This window comes from Kryptolebias marmoratus, linkage group LG15 (genome assembly GCF_001649575.2).
Source record: "Kryptolebias marmoratus isolate JLee-2015 linkage group LG15, ASM164957v2, whole genome shotgun sequence".
NCBI classification, from domain to species: Eukaryota; Metazoa; Chordata; class Actinopteri; order Cyprinodontiformes; family Rivulidae; genus Kryptolebias; species Kryptolebias marmoratus.
In genome coordinates this window covers 16170587-16187282 of record NC_051444.1, presented here as the reverse complement: position 1 = coordinate 16187282, position 16696 = coordinate 16170587, and the positions used below count along the sequence as shown (strand labels likewise).

The window sequence follows — 16696 nt, the reverse complement described above, 5'->3', positions numbered from 1 at the left end:
GGGGGGGGGGGGGGGGACTTCTCCTGGCCAATGGATTTGCAGCCCATTGTGAAGATATGATAATTATTGTTTGCCTGCCTTCCCTCCCCCGCTCAGCGTATTATTCAAGGGAGCTCAGCAAACCCCCGGGGATGTCTTGGAAATGAAGCGATTTTGAAGGGAGTAAGAAAGAAGCACAATCCAATGCACTGGTGTGTGAGAATGGGGACTGTTATTGAGACAAGTACCAGTTACATGCTGACCCTGTCCAGTTTCAACACACAGTTACAATGGACTTTCATTCAAATCACTGAGTAACAGCCATACTACAATGGAGCCGACATGAATGCTCACATATCCTCCATCCAAAGTATTCTTTTCTCTTACAGACTTCCGTTAAAAAAAAAAAAAAAAAAAAATCAAATTAATTTATTTTATTCCTTGTGAAGAACGGAGGGTGGTAATTATGTTTCTTTCTTTTTAATAATGATCAAGATGTGAAGAAACTGGGGCTGCACAATAGCAGGAAAATACACACATTGTGGTAGTATTGTTGAGTATCAGTTGTGATTAAGCCTTACTTTTCCTTGTTTTTTTTTCTTCCTTTTTTTGGTCATCATGATGATCACGACAACCTCCATGTTCTTTAGCAGCTCGGCCACTGTCATCTAAATTGGCTGTGGGCATTAGGGCATAACACTAAGAACATCACTGGCATACAGGTTGTGTCTGATTTAGTGCAGTCCTTTCCAATATTGACATTGCACACATCGATTGTGTGATGACAATAAATTTTTGATATATTGTGCAGCCCCAGAAGAAACACATCATTGAAAGGATGCCTTCAAAAGTAACCAATTTCTCCAAATAAATATTTGACCGATAGTTTAATTTTCAACAGAGACACAAAGAAATATATAATACTTCATACAAAATTTATGGCTACGATCATATTAGTGATGGAATGTCTCTGGAATTGTCTTCATGGCTGAGCAAAAACTCCAACAATAAATTTCCTATCATGAGCGGCAAACAATTTTTTTTCAGGAAAACTTCATACCAAATATGCATTTATCCTATAGACAGTTCTCATATGCAGTTGGTTTGTAAGCAAAATACAAACAAAATTAACTGCTTCTATTGTAACTCATAAAAAAGTATAAAAGAGCAGAAATGCACTATGTGATACAGCAATCCACAGGTCATTTAACAATGTTTTAATTAAAGCCTCACATATTAAAACTTTACAACATGTGATATGAAAAATGTACATCTCTTTTTTTTTTTAACCCCCCACGAGGGACTTCTGTACAGCTGGCAAAAAATACCTCCAATACCTTTTGAGTTGGCTTTGGCAGTGCAACAAACAGGCTCTGCTATTTTTCTGTTTTCATGATGTTTTTTTTTTTTTCTTAAACAATGACAGCATCAACGAGCAGAGTAAAAATTCATAAATCCCCAAACCATCTTCCTCGATCCAGAATTTTTATTTTTTTTTTATTTACCATAAAATATCCCCTTTGTTACACAAAATAAAAACATAATTTAATTGTTAAACATCTGACATAAAACAAATAGATTAAAGAAGTTATTTTTTTGGGTGGGGTGTGGAGGGCAAGGACTGCCAGTTACACAGTTTTGGGCAAATTATGTTGAAATGTGAGATGTCGTCGCTCCCCTCTCTACAGAACATGTACAGCAGATCACAGCTACAGTTTGGTGGTGTGATGACATGAATGATTTATGGCAGTTTCTGTCTCAGTCACTTCAGTCATCCATCCATATAACTGTGTCCAAAGACCTTTTACTTCCAGCTCTCCTCTTTCTTCTGAGACATTGTCTGCATTTTTGACATGGTTTGACTATGTCTTCAAATACCACTGAGCCTCCACAGTGTGTAGATTCGAACAGTTACTTCTGCAACGATGACAGAGGAAAGAAAGTCTTATATATACTGGCCAGTGTGGGAACAAAGACTGATGTGTGGGGGATCAGCCCAGGCAATGAGTGTTTAAAAAATAAATGAAAAAATCCAAATGTTCTTATGCTGTGCTAAACTGACAACACTGGCCTCATAAATAAAGCTTTATTGTTAAATAAAACAGAGAAAGATAAACATCTTTCAGCATTTTTTTGTGCCCAGTCCGTCAAAATTAACAACCGAAAGACCTTACAAACAAACAGGCTGCTGTCATATCTCAGCATATTCCGTGACCTAAAATCCAGCTAAAATGTTTCTTCCCCATTTCTGTACACATATGTGCATATCTGTCTACAACAATGGACAAGTTCTTTGTATAACATTCTAAATCTTACACACTTCTTAAGTGCAACTTAGAAAAGCAACACGGAAGGATGCTTTTATTCTATTCCTGTTCTTTGAGATAGGATTTGGCTCAGTAAATGCTGACCTGGGACAGGACCTGGGCGTGGGCCTGGATTTGGGAAGGGTGTGGTTGCTGCTGTGGAGCTGGCTGGGGACTGCCGAGGGATGCGGAGCCTCCCACTGAGTGGGGGGTACCAGGAGAGTGCTGGGGTGGGGAACATTGGGATTGGTGCTGCTGCTGTTGCTGCTGCTGTTGTTGCTGCTGGAGATGTTGAATCTGCTGCTGATGCATTTGATGCTGCATCTGCATGTGCTGCAGTTGCATCTGCTGCTGCTGCTGCTGCTGTTGCTGCTGCTGCTGCATGTGGTGCTGCTGCAGTTGTTGCTGAAGGTGGTGCTGAAAATGCTGATGCTGCATCTGCTGCTGGATTTGTTGGTGATGCATCTGCTGCTGCTGCATCTGATGATGCTGGAGTTGCTGTTGCATCTGCTGCTGCTGCTGCTGCTGCTGGAGCTGCTGCATGGCGTGCTGTTGCACCGATTGCATGGGTGGGCTCATCTGCGACACTGCTGTGGACTGAGCACCTGCCACCATGGCTCCTCCGGCGCCCATCTGGCCAAGCATTTGTGGTGGCATCCCGGAAGACATGTTCTGGTGGGAAACTGTAACCGAGGTCACGATCTGGCTGCCACCCAGTCTCATCTGCAGAGGTTTTGGGGCAATGGCTCGTGGCAGAGCTTGTTGCAGGGCCTGGGAGGCTGATGGCATGTTGGGGTGCTGGTTGAGGGGTGAGGGCAGCACCAGGCCTGGGGACAAGCTGGTGGAGGCCAGGGTCTGTTGAACTGTTCGAATCGTCTGGGCCTCAGCTGATTCTGCTGCAGCCTGGATAAAAAAGGAAAATAATATTTTTTTAGAAGGACAATTGATCTCAAAATTTAAGGAATGACACCATTTGTTCAAATCAGGGATGGGCAATCCTGGTCCTCGATTGCCACTATCCTGCATGTTTTCCTTGTTTCCCTGCTCCAACACACCTGATCCAGTGGTTAAATCACCTCTTCATGTTCTGCAGAAGCCTGTTAATCACCCATTGATTCAAATCAGGTGTGTTGGAGCAGAGAAACAAGTAAAACATGCAGGACAGTGGCCCTCAAGGACCAGGGTTGCCTACTCCTGGTTTAAATACTTAAATACTGCTCCTGTTACAAGTTCTCTAAATTTATGATAACAAACAAAAAAATTTAGTCTGTTAGTTAAAATTTAAACTTTTTAGAATAAAGTAAATAACGGGTCTCACCTTAGAAACCAGACTAGCACGATATGCAGCAAGGGCTTTCAAATATTCTTTCTTGGCAGCTTCTGTTTTGCTTTTATAAACCTGTGAGGACATAAAAATTGTTAGAATGAACAAGTCCCACTTGTAGTGAGGTTACTCAATCTTAAGATGACATTCGGTACATTAAATGATTTTATAACTCTTCATTCCTGAAATTTTTTTAACAATCATATTAGGTAATTCTTAGATAATTCTTTGAGTTAAAACAAATTTTGGAGTACCTGTTTCTGTTCCTCTCCCAGGCCATCCCACATGGACGCTACAATCTTGGACACTTCTCCAAAAGTAGCATTGGGATTTTGACCCTTGATAGCAGCCTGGGTGTCTCTGAAGAACAGAGCATAAGCTGACACTGGCTTTTGGGGCTCATTAGGATCCTTCTTCTTTTTCTTCTTCGGAGTCTTGGGTTTCTTTGCGGGATCTATTGGGGCTGGTCGCTTCTCTCCAATGACCTGAAATCATAAAAGACTTGGGTAAAAACTTGAACTGCAAATCAGTTTTCTTCAGTCATTTATATTCCCAATCATTTTGCTCACCCTGTTCCCGTCGTCCTGGTCGTCTTCGTTGATGGAGCTGGAGGGAGAGGGTGTGGCAGACTTGCTGGCCGGTGGTGATGGGGACGTATGGGTGATGTTAGGCCCTGTCATGTTTAAACTCAGCTGTGCGTTGAGCTGGGACTGGTTGATGGTGGTCAGCTGGTTCCGTGACATCATACCGTTGGGGCTGTTCATGTTAATGATGGACTTCATCACCATGGATGGATTGGATTGGTACTGACGCATATGAGCCGCGGCAACATTCTACAAAGAAATTGATACAAAAGCAGTGACGGTTAGGAAGAAAACAGCACTTTGAAAATCTCTTTTTCAGCTATGAAGACTTGCACCTCATTTGTCCTGCTCAGAGACTCTGTACTTGCCGTGACACCCTTCAAGCTCATGAACATGTATCTCTTTGCCAGAGCAAAAATTGGGTCATTGGATTCTGTGAATTGTTATGTGGCAGATCACATGTCAAAATGTCCTTACTCCTAAATGTCTCATACAAGAAATGATAAATTATCTTGACACACCAGGAGCCAACATATAAAGGCAGTGGTGGATGGCGACACAGCTCAGTTGTAGGGTAAATCTATGACACAGCTCAGACTGACCAGCTCCTGAAGGGTAACACTGAAGCTGTCGTACATCATTTCAAATGCCAAAGAAAAACTGTGTGCATACTACAACATGCCAGTCTGGTAGCCACAAACCTATACTCTTTATTTAAGGTTGTAAAAGAACTCTTGTGCACTTGACTGTCAAAGTGTAAAAAAAAAAAAGAAAAAAAGAAAAATCAATTCAATCAACTCCAAAAATCAACTATTTGAAGGCCTATTTGTCTCTTCTAGTCTACCATCCAGAGTTTAATATAACAGTATTTTCAAAGTCTCTTTCACGTTCTCCAAATAAAACATTCAGTTTTTGAAAGAGCCTTAAAGAAGTTACAGGCAACATGTTTACATTGATTGTGGCGAGGATGAAATTACAAGGTCTGCCAGCTCTCAGGAGGGAAGACTGATCAGAGAGCCAGCAGAGCTGACATGGAACAGAGGAGGAGACGTGAACAGAACAGAAAAGGTGATTTGTTCTCCCTGGGTACATCCATCTGGTATTCAGCAGTGCAAACTCAATCTCTCCCAACATCAACACATCATAAACCAATGCACCTGGCTTTATTGAAAGAACCTTATGAATGCCCGTCTTCAAAAACAATATTGTAACACCATTGCAGACAGGCACATATTGGATCTACAATCCATTTCTTTCTCATATGCCATGTCTCCTGCTTATCATAAATACAATATACGAGGTGAGACCAGATTTATATTTACATGTGCGAGCAGGTTTTTGCAAAAGGTGAGACGCAGCGTGGATAAGAAATCAAAGACGCACTCTTGTGATTCTGCACGTTTGGAAACCTTGCAAATAAAAGCTGCAATAAACAAACCTGCGACCAAATAACAGCAATTTACATTTCAGCAACACGTTTCAAGTCCCACCGTCGTCAGTGGCAACACAATGGCTCACCATTGGCTATTTTCTTGCTGTGAACATCAAAGATGCACACACTGAGCTCATTAGTCGTGGCCATCTGCATACAGTAATAACATCTTCTCTCAAATCTTTAAGGAGCAGTTTTGACTTAAAACATTCTGCTGTAAATTCTTCCAACTGGCTTCAAGATGAATGTTGTGCTTTTTTAAAAAAAAAAAAATGAACTAGTGACCAAAGTTTGACATTTGATGAAATCACATTAAGCAGCCTGCTAATTAGGTTATTTTCCACATGTTACAAGAGTAACTAGGCTAGCAGTAATTTAGCTGTTAGCGCCTCGTGCTACAAAAGAGCAACAGCAGTTGTGTTAGCTAAATGCCAGGGTTGGCTGATTTAAATAAAAATATAACAGCTATTAATGAGCGAGTCAAATACATGATATTAAGTAACAGATGTCTTGATTGTGAATATGAATTTAACTCTTGGATGTTTATTCTGTCCCTCAGTCGTCTCATTTGCATTTTGATTGCAGTTTTGCCAGCAGTCACAGCAGACATCTAACTAGATATTCTGACAGTCATCATGAATCTCCAAAAAAGTCTTTATCTTGAGTACACAGTGGACAGATGTGACCAATTTATTGAGATCTGTGTGTGTGTGTGTGGGTGTGTGTTTATCTATTTGCATGTGTAGCAACAAGGACTGAAATGTCCTCTCTAATACTAAAGGGTTACTAAATGCAAATGCAATTTGCAATATTCCACACGGTGTTTTATTTATGTAGAAGATAAAATATCAACCAGCAGCACAGTGCTCCAAACAATACCCTGCATAAAAAAATGAATAAATGGCTTGTTTTGTGTTTTGCACATTACTGTTAACCTCAGCCCCTCTTAACAGTGCAAACACTCCACACAGAGCAACATAAACTAACAAATGAGGACCAAAGGAAAAAGTGCGAAACCCTTTTTCACAATGAACACAGGCCAATAAACAGGGCAACGGGGCTCAAATGCAGCATTATGCATTCACCGAGTGATAAAAATCTCAGCACTGATGTCAATGAAAACAGCCTCCAGTCTTTTCTTTAAGATATTGGAAATCTGAATTTGGAGAGAATTTATGAACAGTGGCACCAAGCTGTAACAGGGCTGAAAAGAATGTTAACAAGTTCAATTTCCATTCAATCAATGCCAGAGCTCTTGGAAATATTCCATGGCAGGAGAGGGGTAAAATCATCTATATGGTAATTATAAGGATGAATCCCCCAGTAACTTTCGCCAGCATGAAAGGTCAGTCCTATTAAAGATAGTTTATCAGCGCTCTGCACATATTTCTTTACTTGGCTTCTAAACGGGTACATCATTTTATTTTTTTTTTCATCCATTTTCTGCAACCTGCTGAAGTCTGTGCTTAAGCCAAATGAGAAAAAGGGAATTCTGAATGTTGCTATAACAGCACAGAGATAAATTGTTTTCTTTTTTTCCCCCCTTTCTTTCTTTTTTTTTCCACCTGACCTGTCTCAGTAAAACACACTTTACTGTCTTTCTCTTTTTGATTGGGAGCAAACTCAGCGTATCTGTCTTACCCACCTCTAACCTTCGCTTAAAAACAAATCTCCATCGTTCTCCTTTCGCCCCCTCGGACTTTGAGGCCAACAGCCTCCCTCCCCTCGGTCTGGTACAGCCGCTGACCCGTACCCCTCTCCGCCATCTCTCCTGATGCATTATGTGTATTTAAAACTTGTCCAACATGACATCATTTCAGTTTGAGAACCGTACAAGAAAAGTAAATTACAAAATCAATCATGCAGAAGGTCAAGCTGAGACTTCATTACAAGTATTGCATGCCTGCATGAATATTTTTCATTTCTGACTGACCCAATATGTCACAATTGCTGTCAAGAAAAAAAAGAAAGAAAGGGGTGGGTAGAGAGAGAGAGAAAAAAAAAAATCCACTCTCTTAAATTGATGTACAACTCATGTCAGTGCTTCTTGGCTTGAAAGGGAGATAAGAGGGATGTGTAGAAAAACATGCTTTCTGCAACAGTGCTCCCATTTTCCATTTCATTCAGGATAAAGTGGGTTTTGACGACTCAGAACTGAAGGTATTGTACTCACTGGAAATCTACACACTATCAAGAGATATCGAATCAAGCAAACAGCAAACTACAAATGGCTCTTTCAAACTCAGTTTCATTTCGCCTGATGTGTGTGGCTCTAACACGCTACTATTAAATATTAGCATATCTTTGCAGCTGTACGGCTAATGGCATGAGAAGCAGCTAGCTATGAATGAAATGAAAACTACATAATGCGTCGCCACATAGTGTTAAACGTAATAAAACAGCGAGGAGCACCCGCATCCCTTGAATATTGATTTTAACATCCATACAACTAGTTGCCTACTGTAGACTTCGAATCCAATCACAGAGGACACACAGCCCATTTCAGAACACGCTTACATGTGTCAAGAAAACCCTAAAAATGGGGCGAAGGCACCAGGTGTTTTTTGAAATGGAACCCACAGACCCTCGCTGTGCGGCGGGGAGAAAATCGAGAAGAAATTGTGAATAAAGCAGTACTGGCAGCTCTAACTCCAGTACTATTTGGCACTATTGAGACTCAATCACAAATCAGGAGGACACATGCTGCGAGACAAAAATGAGAGTCAGAAGCTTGTTAGGAGAGCAGATTAAATAAATAACGACTTCAGATTCGGGGCTTGCCAGGCAGATTGCAGCTGAGAAAATGTATTTCTCTCTGTAGAAGCCTGGCATCTGTGGTCAATTTGCAAGACATACGCTGAACATTAAGCGGAGAGGAATTAGCAGAACACTTGGCAAAGCAATGACATGGAAGAGGCTTTTGAAAATAGCCCAGGTATATTCACTGCTTGGGTTTCTCATTAACTTGTGATAAGAACCAGGCATTCACACACACTAACTATTCTGCACTAGTAAGCTAGAACAGAAGAAAAAAAATGAAACAAGTGTTTGGGAAATATGAGCAAGGAGGCTTGATGAAAAATGTAATTGCAATAGTGTACGGTTTATTTGTTTGCCCCTGCAGCCATAACAAATAACACAGAATGTAATCATGTATATAAGGTTGTCATTCCTTTATCAGTGCGCTGACAAAATGACAAAACACCCCTCTCAGGGCCTGCGCAAATCATTGTCTCTGTATGTGGAATACACTGCAAATGGTGTTGTTACTTATCTCATTTAGAAGATGCGTTCTCCTTTCAAAGCAAAAAAATAAATAAATACATAAATGAATAAAACCCACAGATGAAAAAGAGTTTCCATGGGGTTTTTTTTGTCACAAGACTTTTGGGGATCAATCCCATTTGCAGGAAAAATGAAGGGCCACCACGAGCCTTCCCTGCGCTACAATGTGCGATGACTGATAACGAGCGAGTGGCGTGCTGGTGACAATGCCACTAGGCAAGGAGCAGAGACCCATATTCTACCCCCTCAGCTTTTAATAGAGTCTCTGCACAATCAGAGACATGAGCCATGCAAATGGTGTTAAAGAGGAATAATGTTTGAGAATCAAATCTAATCCTCCAGCAAGTCGTGAGAACAGTCAGGAATGTAATTGTGTCGGGGTTCCGTTTCATCCAGATGCAGAAAGCTTAACTGACCATGAAATGAAAATTCTTTAGGCAAAAAAGCCTTCGGAGGGGCTAACTTACTGTATGCAGCAGAGATATTTTAAGAGCCGCAATTATTATATGTGGCAGAAGAAAAGAAGTCGGGAAAAGAGCTGTAAAATTTTACAATTCCTTCCCATATGGAATGTAAATAAATATCTGGAATAATGGTGTTATTCAACAAATGTGTCAGGGAGGAAGAAGGTGCCTGGAGTTTTAACACACATTTCACTTATTCATAATGATAATGGTGCGTCCTTGCGATGCAAAGCAAATGCGGCATCAATATCATCATGTTCCCGCTCATGCCTTTGTTCTTTTATTTCTTCTCCCCTAAATGAATTTTCCATTTGTGTAATAGGTCTGTAAGACAACTAGTCAGCCGATGACATTTCCATTTTTTTTTTCCTCCTCGCTGCTTCTTTGATTGTGGCATTTAAAAAATGCCTTTTTACCCGGAGACAACAATCACACGATCTGCAGCGCTGTAGCAACGTTAAGGAAGAGATTATTACTCTCTTCAGCTCCACACTTGACCATCTGGATTGTGTGAAAAGACGACAGGGCAAAACTTTGTTCGCCGAGACCTCGCTACGAGGATAAATATTTACACCACAAAAACAAAGCTGATGCTACACCCCTGACATACCATGTGTCGTTTCTTAAGACCTTGTGTGATTGTGGACTGAAGCACGGATCAGTATTTACAGAGGTTAAAAAAGAAAAAAAAAGGCTTTGAGAAGTAACATGAATTAAATATGAGCATGTGAAAATGTTGCAGTTTCGGGTGCCATTTTCACTCTCCTTCCAGGGATGAATGTGCTTTGTACTTTTAACACCTGTGATCTGCCCACCTTACAGAGGGAGGGGAATCATCCACGTTCTGGGTTATTTTTCTCTTTTTTTCATTTTCAAACCTAACAATGGGTAACATGATATCATGACATTTACTCAGTGTGATTATATACGTTCTGTGTCGTAAACAAGGCCAGATGCTGTGCCAGATGTGCTGACAACAGGAGGTGTACAAAAATTGTGAAGGTGACACGGATGAGCAAAAAAAGGGGGGCTTAATGGAAGACCAAAATTAGCGGTTTCCGATACTGTAGGCTTCTAAATCATATATTTTAGCTTTGGGTACACCATCAAAAACCTTATCTAGAGCTGCACCTGCAAGAAGCGCAAATACAGGATGTCTGTGTGACAAACATAATGCATAGACTCACCACCGGCTGGCCATTGTTGACAGGTACCCCTTCCTGGTCCATCATGTTGCGTGAGATGGTAATCGAGGGCAGGTCCAGACTCTGTGGGGGGAACTGAGGGATTATTGGACCCCTGTGTGGAGCTGGGGGCTCTGGCATTGCTGGGAATGGTGAGTTCACCTCTGGTCCAAGACTGGATTCTGTCTCAGGTGGAGGTGTGATGGGAGGAATCTCAAACTCCTCGTCCCCCAAGCTGGGTGTATGGAACGTCTGCAAAATAGAAGAATAAATAGAAGTAAAATGATTAAATCTAAAGACAAAATAGCCAGGAAGCATTTGCTGAGGTGGGTCTTACTTAAAATGCCGGAAGTACACCTTCAGGGATTAAATCAAACAGCTCTGCTTAAAAGAAGAGTGTTTTAGTAGAGTGGTAATGCACTTGTCTGTAAGTGCAGAAAGATTTAACATTTCCTAAACCTACTGAAGTCCACTTTGAGGGGGGAGAGGGGGGAATGTAAAAAGGCGAGCGCTGAGAGGGATGTCAAAAGCAAAAATATCAAGCGGCAATCACAGAAAAAAAGGGAGGATACACGATAAAAGCCCTTAATCTTGGGGATGGAAGATGTTGGGTTGAAGTGCAGTGAAAATGCACGTCACAGGGAGATGGGTTTAAAGAACATTTTCAAAGATTATTACGCTTGGCCAGAAGTGTTTCTTTTTGTTCCCCTCGCCTGCATCCTTGAATCTGCTCATCAAACGGCCTAATCCTTCTGCCGTTGGAATTAAAGCTTTTGGTCACACTTAATTTGCTTATGTGCCTTCTTGGAGATGGGACTGTTCACCAACTTGGGCCTTGTTATCATCTGCACATTGCATTAAGCTACTCTCTGAAAGGCCAAAATATTCATACTCTCACAATGACCACACTGCAGGTCCACATTATTGCAGGGCTTAACAGCATGCGATGTGAGGTCCTTAGCTTAACCGCTGCTGTTAAATTATAGCGAGCCTCTATTACTAGAAGTGACACCGTACTCACTGCTAATGCTCTGAGCACACTGTGTGTCATTGTGCTAGAATAATGTTAAACTCACAGCATCAGTGGAAACATTGAAGAACAAGTGGAATGTATTAACAAAGAAGCCAACTCCACATCAAGAAGCTGCTGCGGGTTGATCTCGAACACACGCCGCTTCCGGCCCCGGGTACTTGTTAAGCTGCTTTCAATGTACTCATCAGCTTTTTGAAATTTCATAGCAACTCCGACATGAAAATATTTGGTCAAACGTAATCGGGCAATAATGCCTATTGACACAGACACAGATGAATCTTTCACAAGTTGATTCACCAGCTCACACACCTGCATTCACCTCTCAGAAGGATTTGATTGCTTATTCAGAAAAAACCTAAGCTTAAAAGGGCTCTCAATTTCCTCTCTTTTCACTCACTTTTACTATCACTGGTTATCATTACAGCGTAAAGTATCCATTTTAGCGTCCTGTCAATTGTAATAAAGCTCAAACTGCTTCTGATGTAAAGGTATGTCAACTGAAAGTGACAGTTAATCTTAATTTAATTGTTCTAAAACTTGTCAAAAGAGCCAACTCAACAACAACCCTGTTCTCCTCTGCGCTGTCATTCTGTCTCTGTTGAGGGATGGAATAACAGAATAAAGACAAGGGAGAGAGTATGCCAACACAGACCTTGATTAGGGACTATTAATGTTCCCCTTGCTTGCTTTAGCACATAGATACTTGAAACTAATTCATTGCCTACTCAGGGCAGCTGTCTTGACAAGAGCTGATGAATTCCAAGGGCAGAGAGAGCTAATAGAGTTTTATTCATCCTTTTTCTCTACCTCTCCTCCCGCCCTATATCACTTTTCTGTTTCACTTTTTACTTATTTTTTTCCAACACTTCAGAAGCAGTTCTCCTTTCACAAAAAGCTACATTTATATTGATTACAGCAAATTCTGGCTTGCACTGTGCATACCAAATTCCCATTAATAATGAAAACCAGGGCAAAGAACTGTTTACTATCAGTTCTCTGAGACTTTTGCTGTCAAACTATGCTCAAGTCCACAAAAAAAAAAAAACCCTCAAGAACTTGCAGTAGTACACATTAATGTTCAGCAGCATGAAAATTTTAAAACATTGGTTCCATAAATTTAATAAAACAAAACAGTCATGAATTAAAGACAAAGGGTCTCAGTAGCAAATGGTACAAAACAGCCATCGTCTGCTGTCTCATCTGGATTATATCAGTGATCTGAAGACAGTTGCACTCCTTTCCAATCTAAAACTTGTGCACTTCAGTCAGATATTTTCGTCAAAAAAAAATACATTTTCTGGTTTCACTTAAGTATTAGCTGATGTATGTAGGGTTCCTGTGGTGTTACTCTATAAAAAGGAAAAGTACCTATATTTTCAACAATCGAGCTCTAAAGTACAGTGCCAACCTAGTAATTTGAAACAAATGTCAAAGATGAAGGTTGGGTGAGGCCAGTTCCACATTTGAAGGAGAACAATAGAGGCACGGCAGTGACCTTTAAGTGAAACATAGATATCTAGCCAGCAAAGAAGAATGCTGGTGTTTACTGTCTACTAAACAATATAAACGTGAAGGATAAAGGGGGGGGGGGTGCAGCAAGATCAGTATCAAAGAATCAAAGGCTCTGCTTGTGTGCATCTCCTCTCATTGCTAATGATGATGCAAATTAACATCTACACCAGGGGCACTGATAATGGAGACATTGAGTTTATGTCTCATGTGGGGGTTATGGGAGATGTCAGCTGTCTGCGTTGAGAAGGCCTTCTCCCCAGGGAGGAGGTGCCAGATTTTACTGGAACTCACAGAGTGTTACAGTGCTGCACACTGTCTGGTGTCACTTCACATAAAGCCACTCTAATTCTGCACCAGGAGCAGCTTAGGGGGGCTCTGTTCAGAGATTAAGAGATGCACAATCCACTTTCCTTGCATCACCAGCCTGATTATCCATTTAAATTGTTCTGAAAGGCTCAGCCCTGCCAAGTGCCAAGCCAGATGCTGGGTCTGGGTGTGCAGGCATGTTCATGTTAAGGTGCGGGCAATCGAGAACACTACAGATATGTGCTTTTGTGTCTTTCTCAGCCCCGGTGTTCGGTTTGAGGGTAGAGCAGAGCATGTAACAGGAAGACCTCGTTCATCCCAGCAGGAGATGTGTGAGAAATACTAACTTCTTATTGACTACTGGAGACTTAACCACATTTAAAAGATATAATCTTCTGCCTGAAAAGAAGTTACAGGTTAGAATAAATATTTAACTCATTACTAAATGTTAGCTTGCTAACACAATAATCAATGGCAGAACTACTAATATGCTGGTTTAAATAAAGTTTATTGTCATTATAACTTTAGTGGAGTTTGAATGTAGTAACTAAAAACAAGAAGCTAATTTGAGCAAATGTTTTCTTGTTAGCTGACCCATCCAATTGAGTTAATGAGAGATGTTTTGTGCAGCTGAATAGTAAGATAAAAACAGGTTTTCTGACGCTGCATATGTGCAAGTTTCTTTCTTTCTGTCTGTCTGTCTGTCTGTCTGTCTGTCTGTCTGTCTGTCTGTATATCTATCTATCATTTTAGAGTTATTAATTTTTGTTTTAAGCTACATAAGCATTACTTCTGGTGCATCTTTTCAGTGAGAATCAAACGTACACATATAACTAAGAGAAATATAAATAAGTGGTTGTTTTTTTATGCACAGGTCTTTTATATTTTTTGTTTCTAAGGGCACTGAGTAACTGACAGGAAATGTTTTTACATGTGTTAATCTCTGGAAAGGTTATAAAGGCCTATCTGTCGAGACAATCACAAAGCATGTGGCTGATGCAGATAAAAAAAAAATAATAGATAACACAACTTATTGTATGCTGCGTTCACGAAACCTGCACATAAACAGAAAAAGGGTGGTTTAGCATTAGGCTCGTTTCCTGTATTGAGGTATGCCACAGTTTTAAAAAGTCAGTTTTAAAACCACTAAAAATTTCCATCTTATTGTTCCTGCAGTTTAAAACTCTTAATGAGATGTCAGAGACAGTGCTGGGTTTTTTCCGATCGAGTGCAGGTTGGAGTAGCACTCCCCTCCCCCATCTGTTGCTACAAGCTGTCAGTCAGCTGTGTACGATGCCTGAAAGAAGGAAAAACCCTTAAAACATTCCCCTCAAAATAAATAAATGCATTTTTAAAAACATCCCTGGTAAGAGTTTTCTGGTTGCAAAAACATTGATGTTATTGCTTGGCTATTACAGGATATAAAACTGTTCTGAACAAATACAAGACATAGCAGGTATATCAGTAAAAAAAATAACTTATACTACATATGTAGTATAAGGCTATATAAGCCTTATAGCCTTAGTATAAGGCTATAACTTATAGCCTTAGTGCATAGGCTAAGAGCAACTAGACTTTTACTTTAGTACTATACATACACTGATATGGTATTAAGTCACAATTTTTATTTTGTTCTTATCCCAATATCTTTTAGGACAGCTTACTGACACTTTTGTGTTTTATCTTACGATGTTGGTTTTAAAGAGAGCATAACTGTAAACACACTGAGTTAACTTCTGACTCTTCTTATATGTATTTGCACATTAAAATAAAATAAAAAGTATGAAAAGCTATTATAAATAGTAATATAGCTATAAATCACTAAATTGCATATCAATATAATAGTAATATGTGATATTCATTAAGTAGACGTCCTAATAAAAGAAACATTTTGTTATTAATTAAATTTAATTAAATGATATTATAAAAATGAACCCAATATCATGGAACTGGTGTATTTGCTTAAGGTTATTATTTCATGCCCTTTTTATATTTTTTTATATATATATATATGTTGTCTGTATTGTTCAGACAAGATATATATATATATATATATATATATATATATATATATATATATATATATATATATATATATATATATATATAAGATTTATTATTGTATATATATACAATAATAAATCTTCCTTTATGTCAGTATTTACTAACTGTAACATTTAAAAAGTCTTAAAACATCAGAAACACACATGGATAAAGCAGGTTAATCTTTCACTCCAGGGTTTTATCCTTGTGATGCCATGATGCCTTTTCAATATCAGGACAAAGAGCAAGAAAAAGCTTTCCAGGCAATAGTCCCAGTCCCTCAATAAACATAGTAATCCAATTCAAAGAAGCAATAACCAAGACTTGTTAAAGGCAGCAGCATGCAATTACTGCATATAATAGGCCTCAGAATCAATAGTAGCTGCATTGAAGATCCAGTTTCAAATATCTAGACAGGCAGAGTGCAGCTACTCAAATGACAACATCAACTATGGCACCCCTAATCAGCATTATTTCAAATTTGGATCATTTGTAGTCCATTTCTACATATTTATAGCTCATTACATGACTGTAATTTGATTTGGAGGGTAAAGTGATACATCTGAGTGGAATACAATCTCAGTGTACAGTATCCCTTTTCCCTGAGGGAGGCGGTCAAGCTTTCTCTTCCAGAATGTATGCTTTACCACATACACCAAGGTCATCTTATCTCATCCTCCAAGTGCACAAGGTAAATGATACACCGGCCATTCGAACAGCAAATACAGGTCTGCTGTTTTCATGTACGTGGAAGCCTCCTGTCTGAACAATACAGACAACACGGTGCAAACAGCAGCACGTCGTAAAACAGATTTGTGTTTAACTTGGTGTCATTTGTGAAAAAGCGGCTTGTCTGTATACAAAGTCACTTTTGAGGAAAGGAAATAGCCATTCCCTGCTGATTACTTTTCATACAATATGCATGATTTCATTTGACAGAATAACAAACCAAATGTGCTGGAATGAATTGAAGCTTCCTGTTAAAAGACGGGCACTTCATCATGAAGCACTAATAAAAAGAGCCTTCCCTTTCTTGTATTCTCAAGATAAACCAGTCGTTTTGAGCAAAGTAGAACACGATGAAACCTCACAACTCAAAGAGGAAGCTACTTGATTCTAACTTTAGCTCACATTTGAAGCAAGCAATACTCTGGACACTCCATTGCTTGAAAGGAAGAGCGATGTTTTAAGACTTATTCTCCGCCTTTTTTTTCTTTTAAAACACAATACCATCTGTGCCCTAA

General features: G+C 39.8%; 1 protein-coding gene across 2 annotated transcripts in view; it reads right to left on the bottom strand.

The window, feature by feature from the left end:
- Positions 1–849: 849 nt before the first annotated feature.
- Positions 850–16696, bottom strand: part of tox3 (TOX high mobility group box family member 3) — a 44192-nt gene continuing 28345 nt past the window's right edge. Inside the window, exons 3-8 of one of the 2 annotated variants that reach the window (XM_037979989.1) lie at positions 10721–10810; positions 10562–10642; positions 4179–4442; positions 3864–4094; positions 3604–3684; positions 850–3188 (exon numbers count right to left, since the gene is read on the bottom strand). In XM_037979989.1, coding sequence (XP_037835917.1) covers positions 2376–3188; positions 3604–3684; positions 3864–4094; positions 4179–4442; positions 10562–10642; positions 10721–10810 — 1560 coding nt within the window. In that variant the 3' untranslated portion in view covers positions 850–2375. Of the gene's footprint in view, positions 3189–3603; positions 3685–3863; positions 4095–4178; positions 4443–10561; positions 10811–16696 lie in introns of both variants that reach the window. The other variant, XM_017423659.3, reaches the window with a different exon arrangement.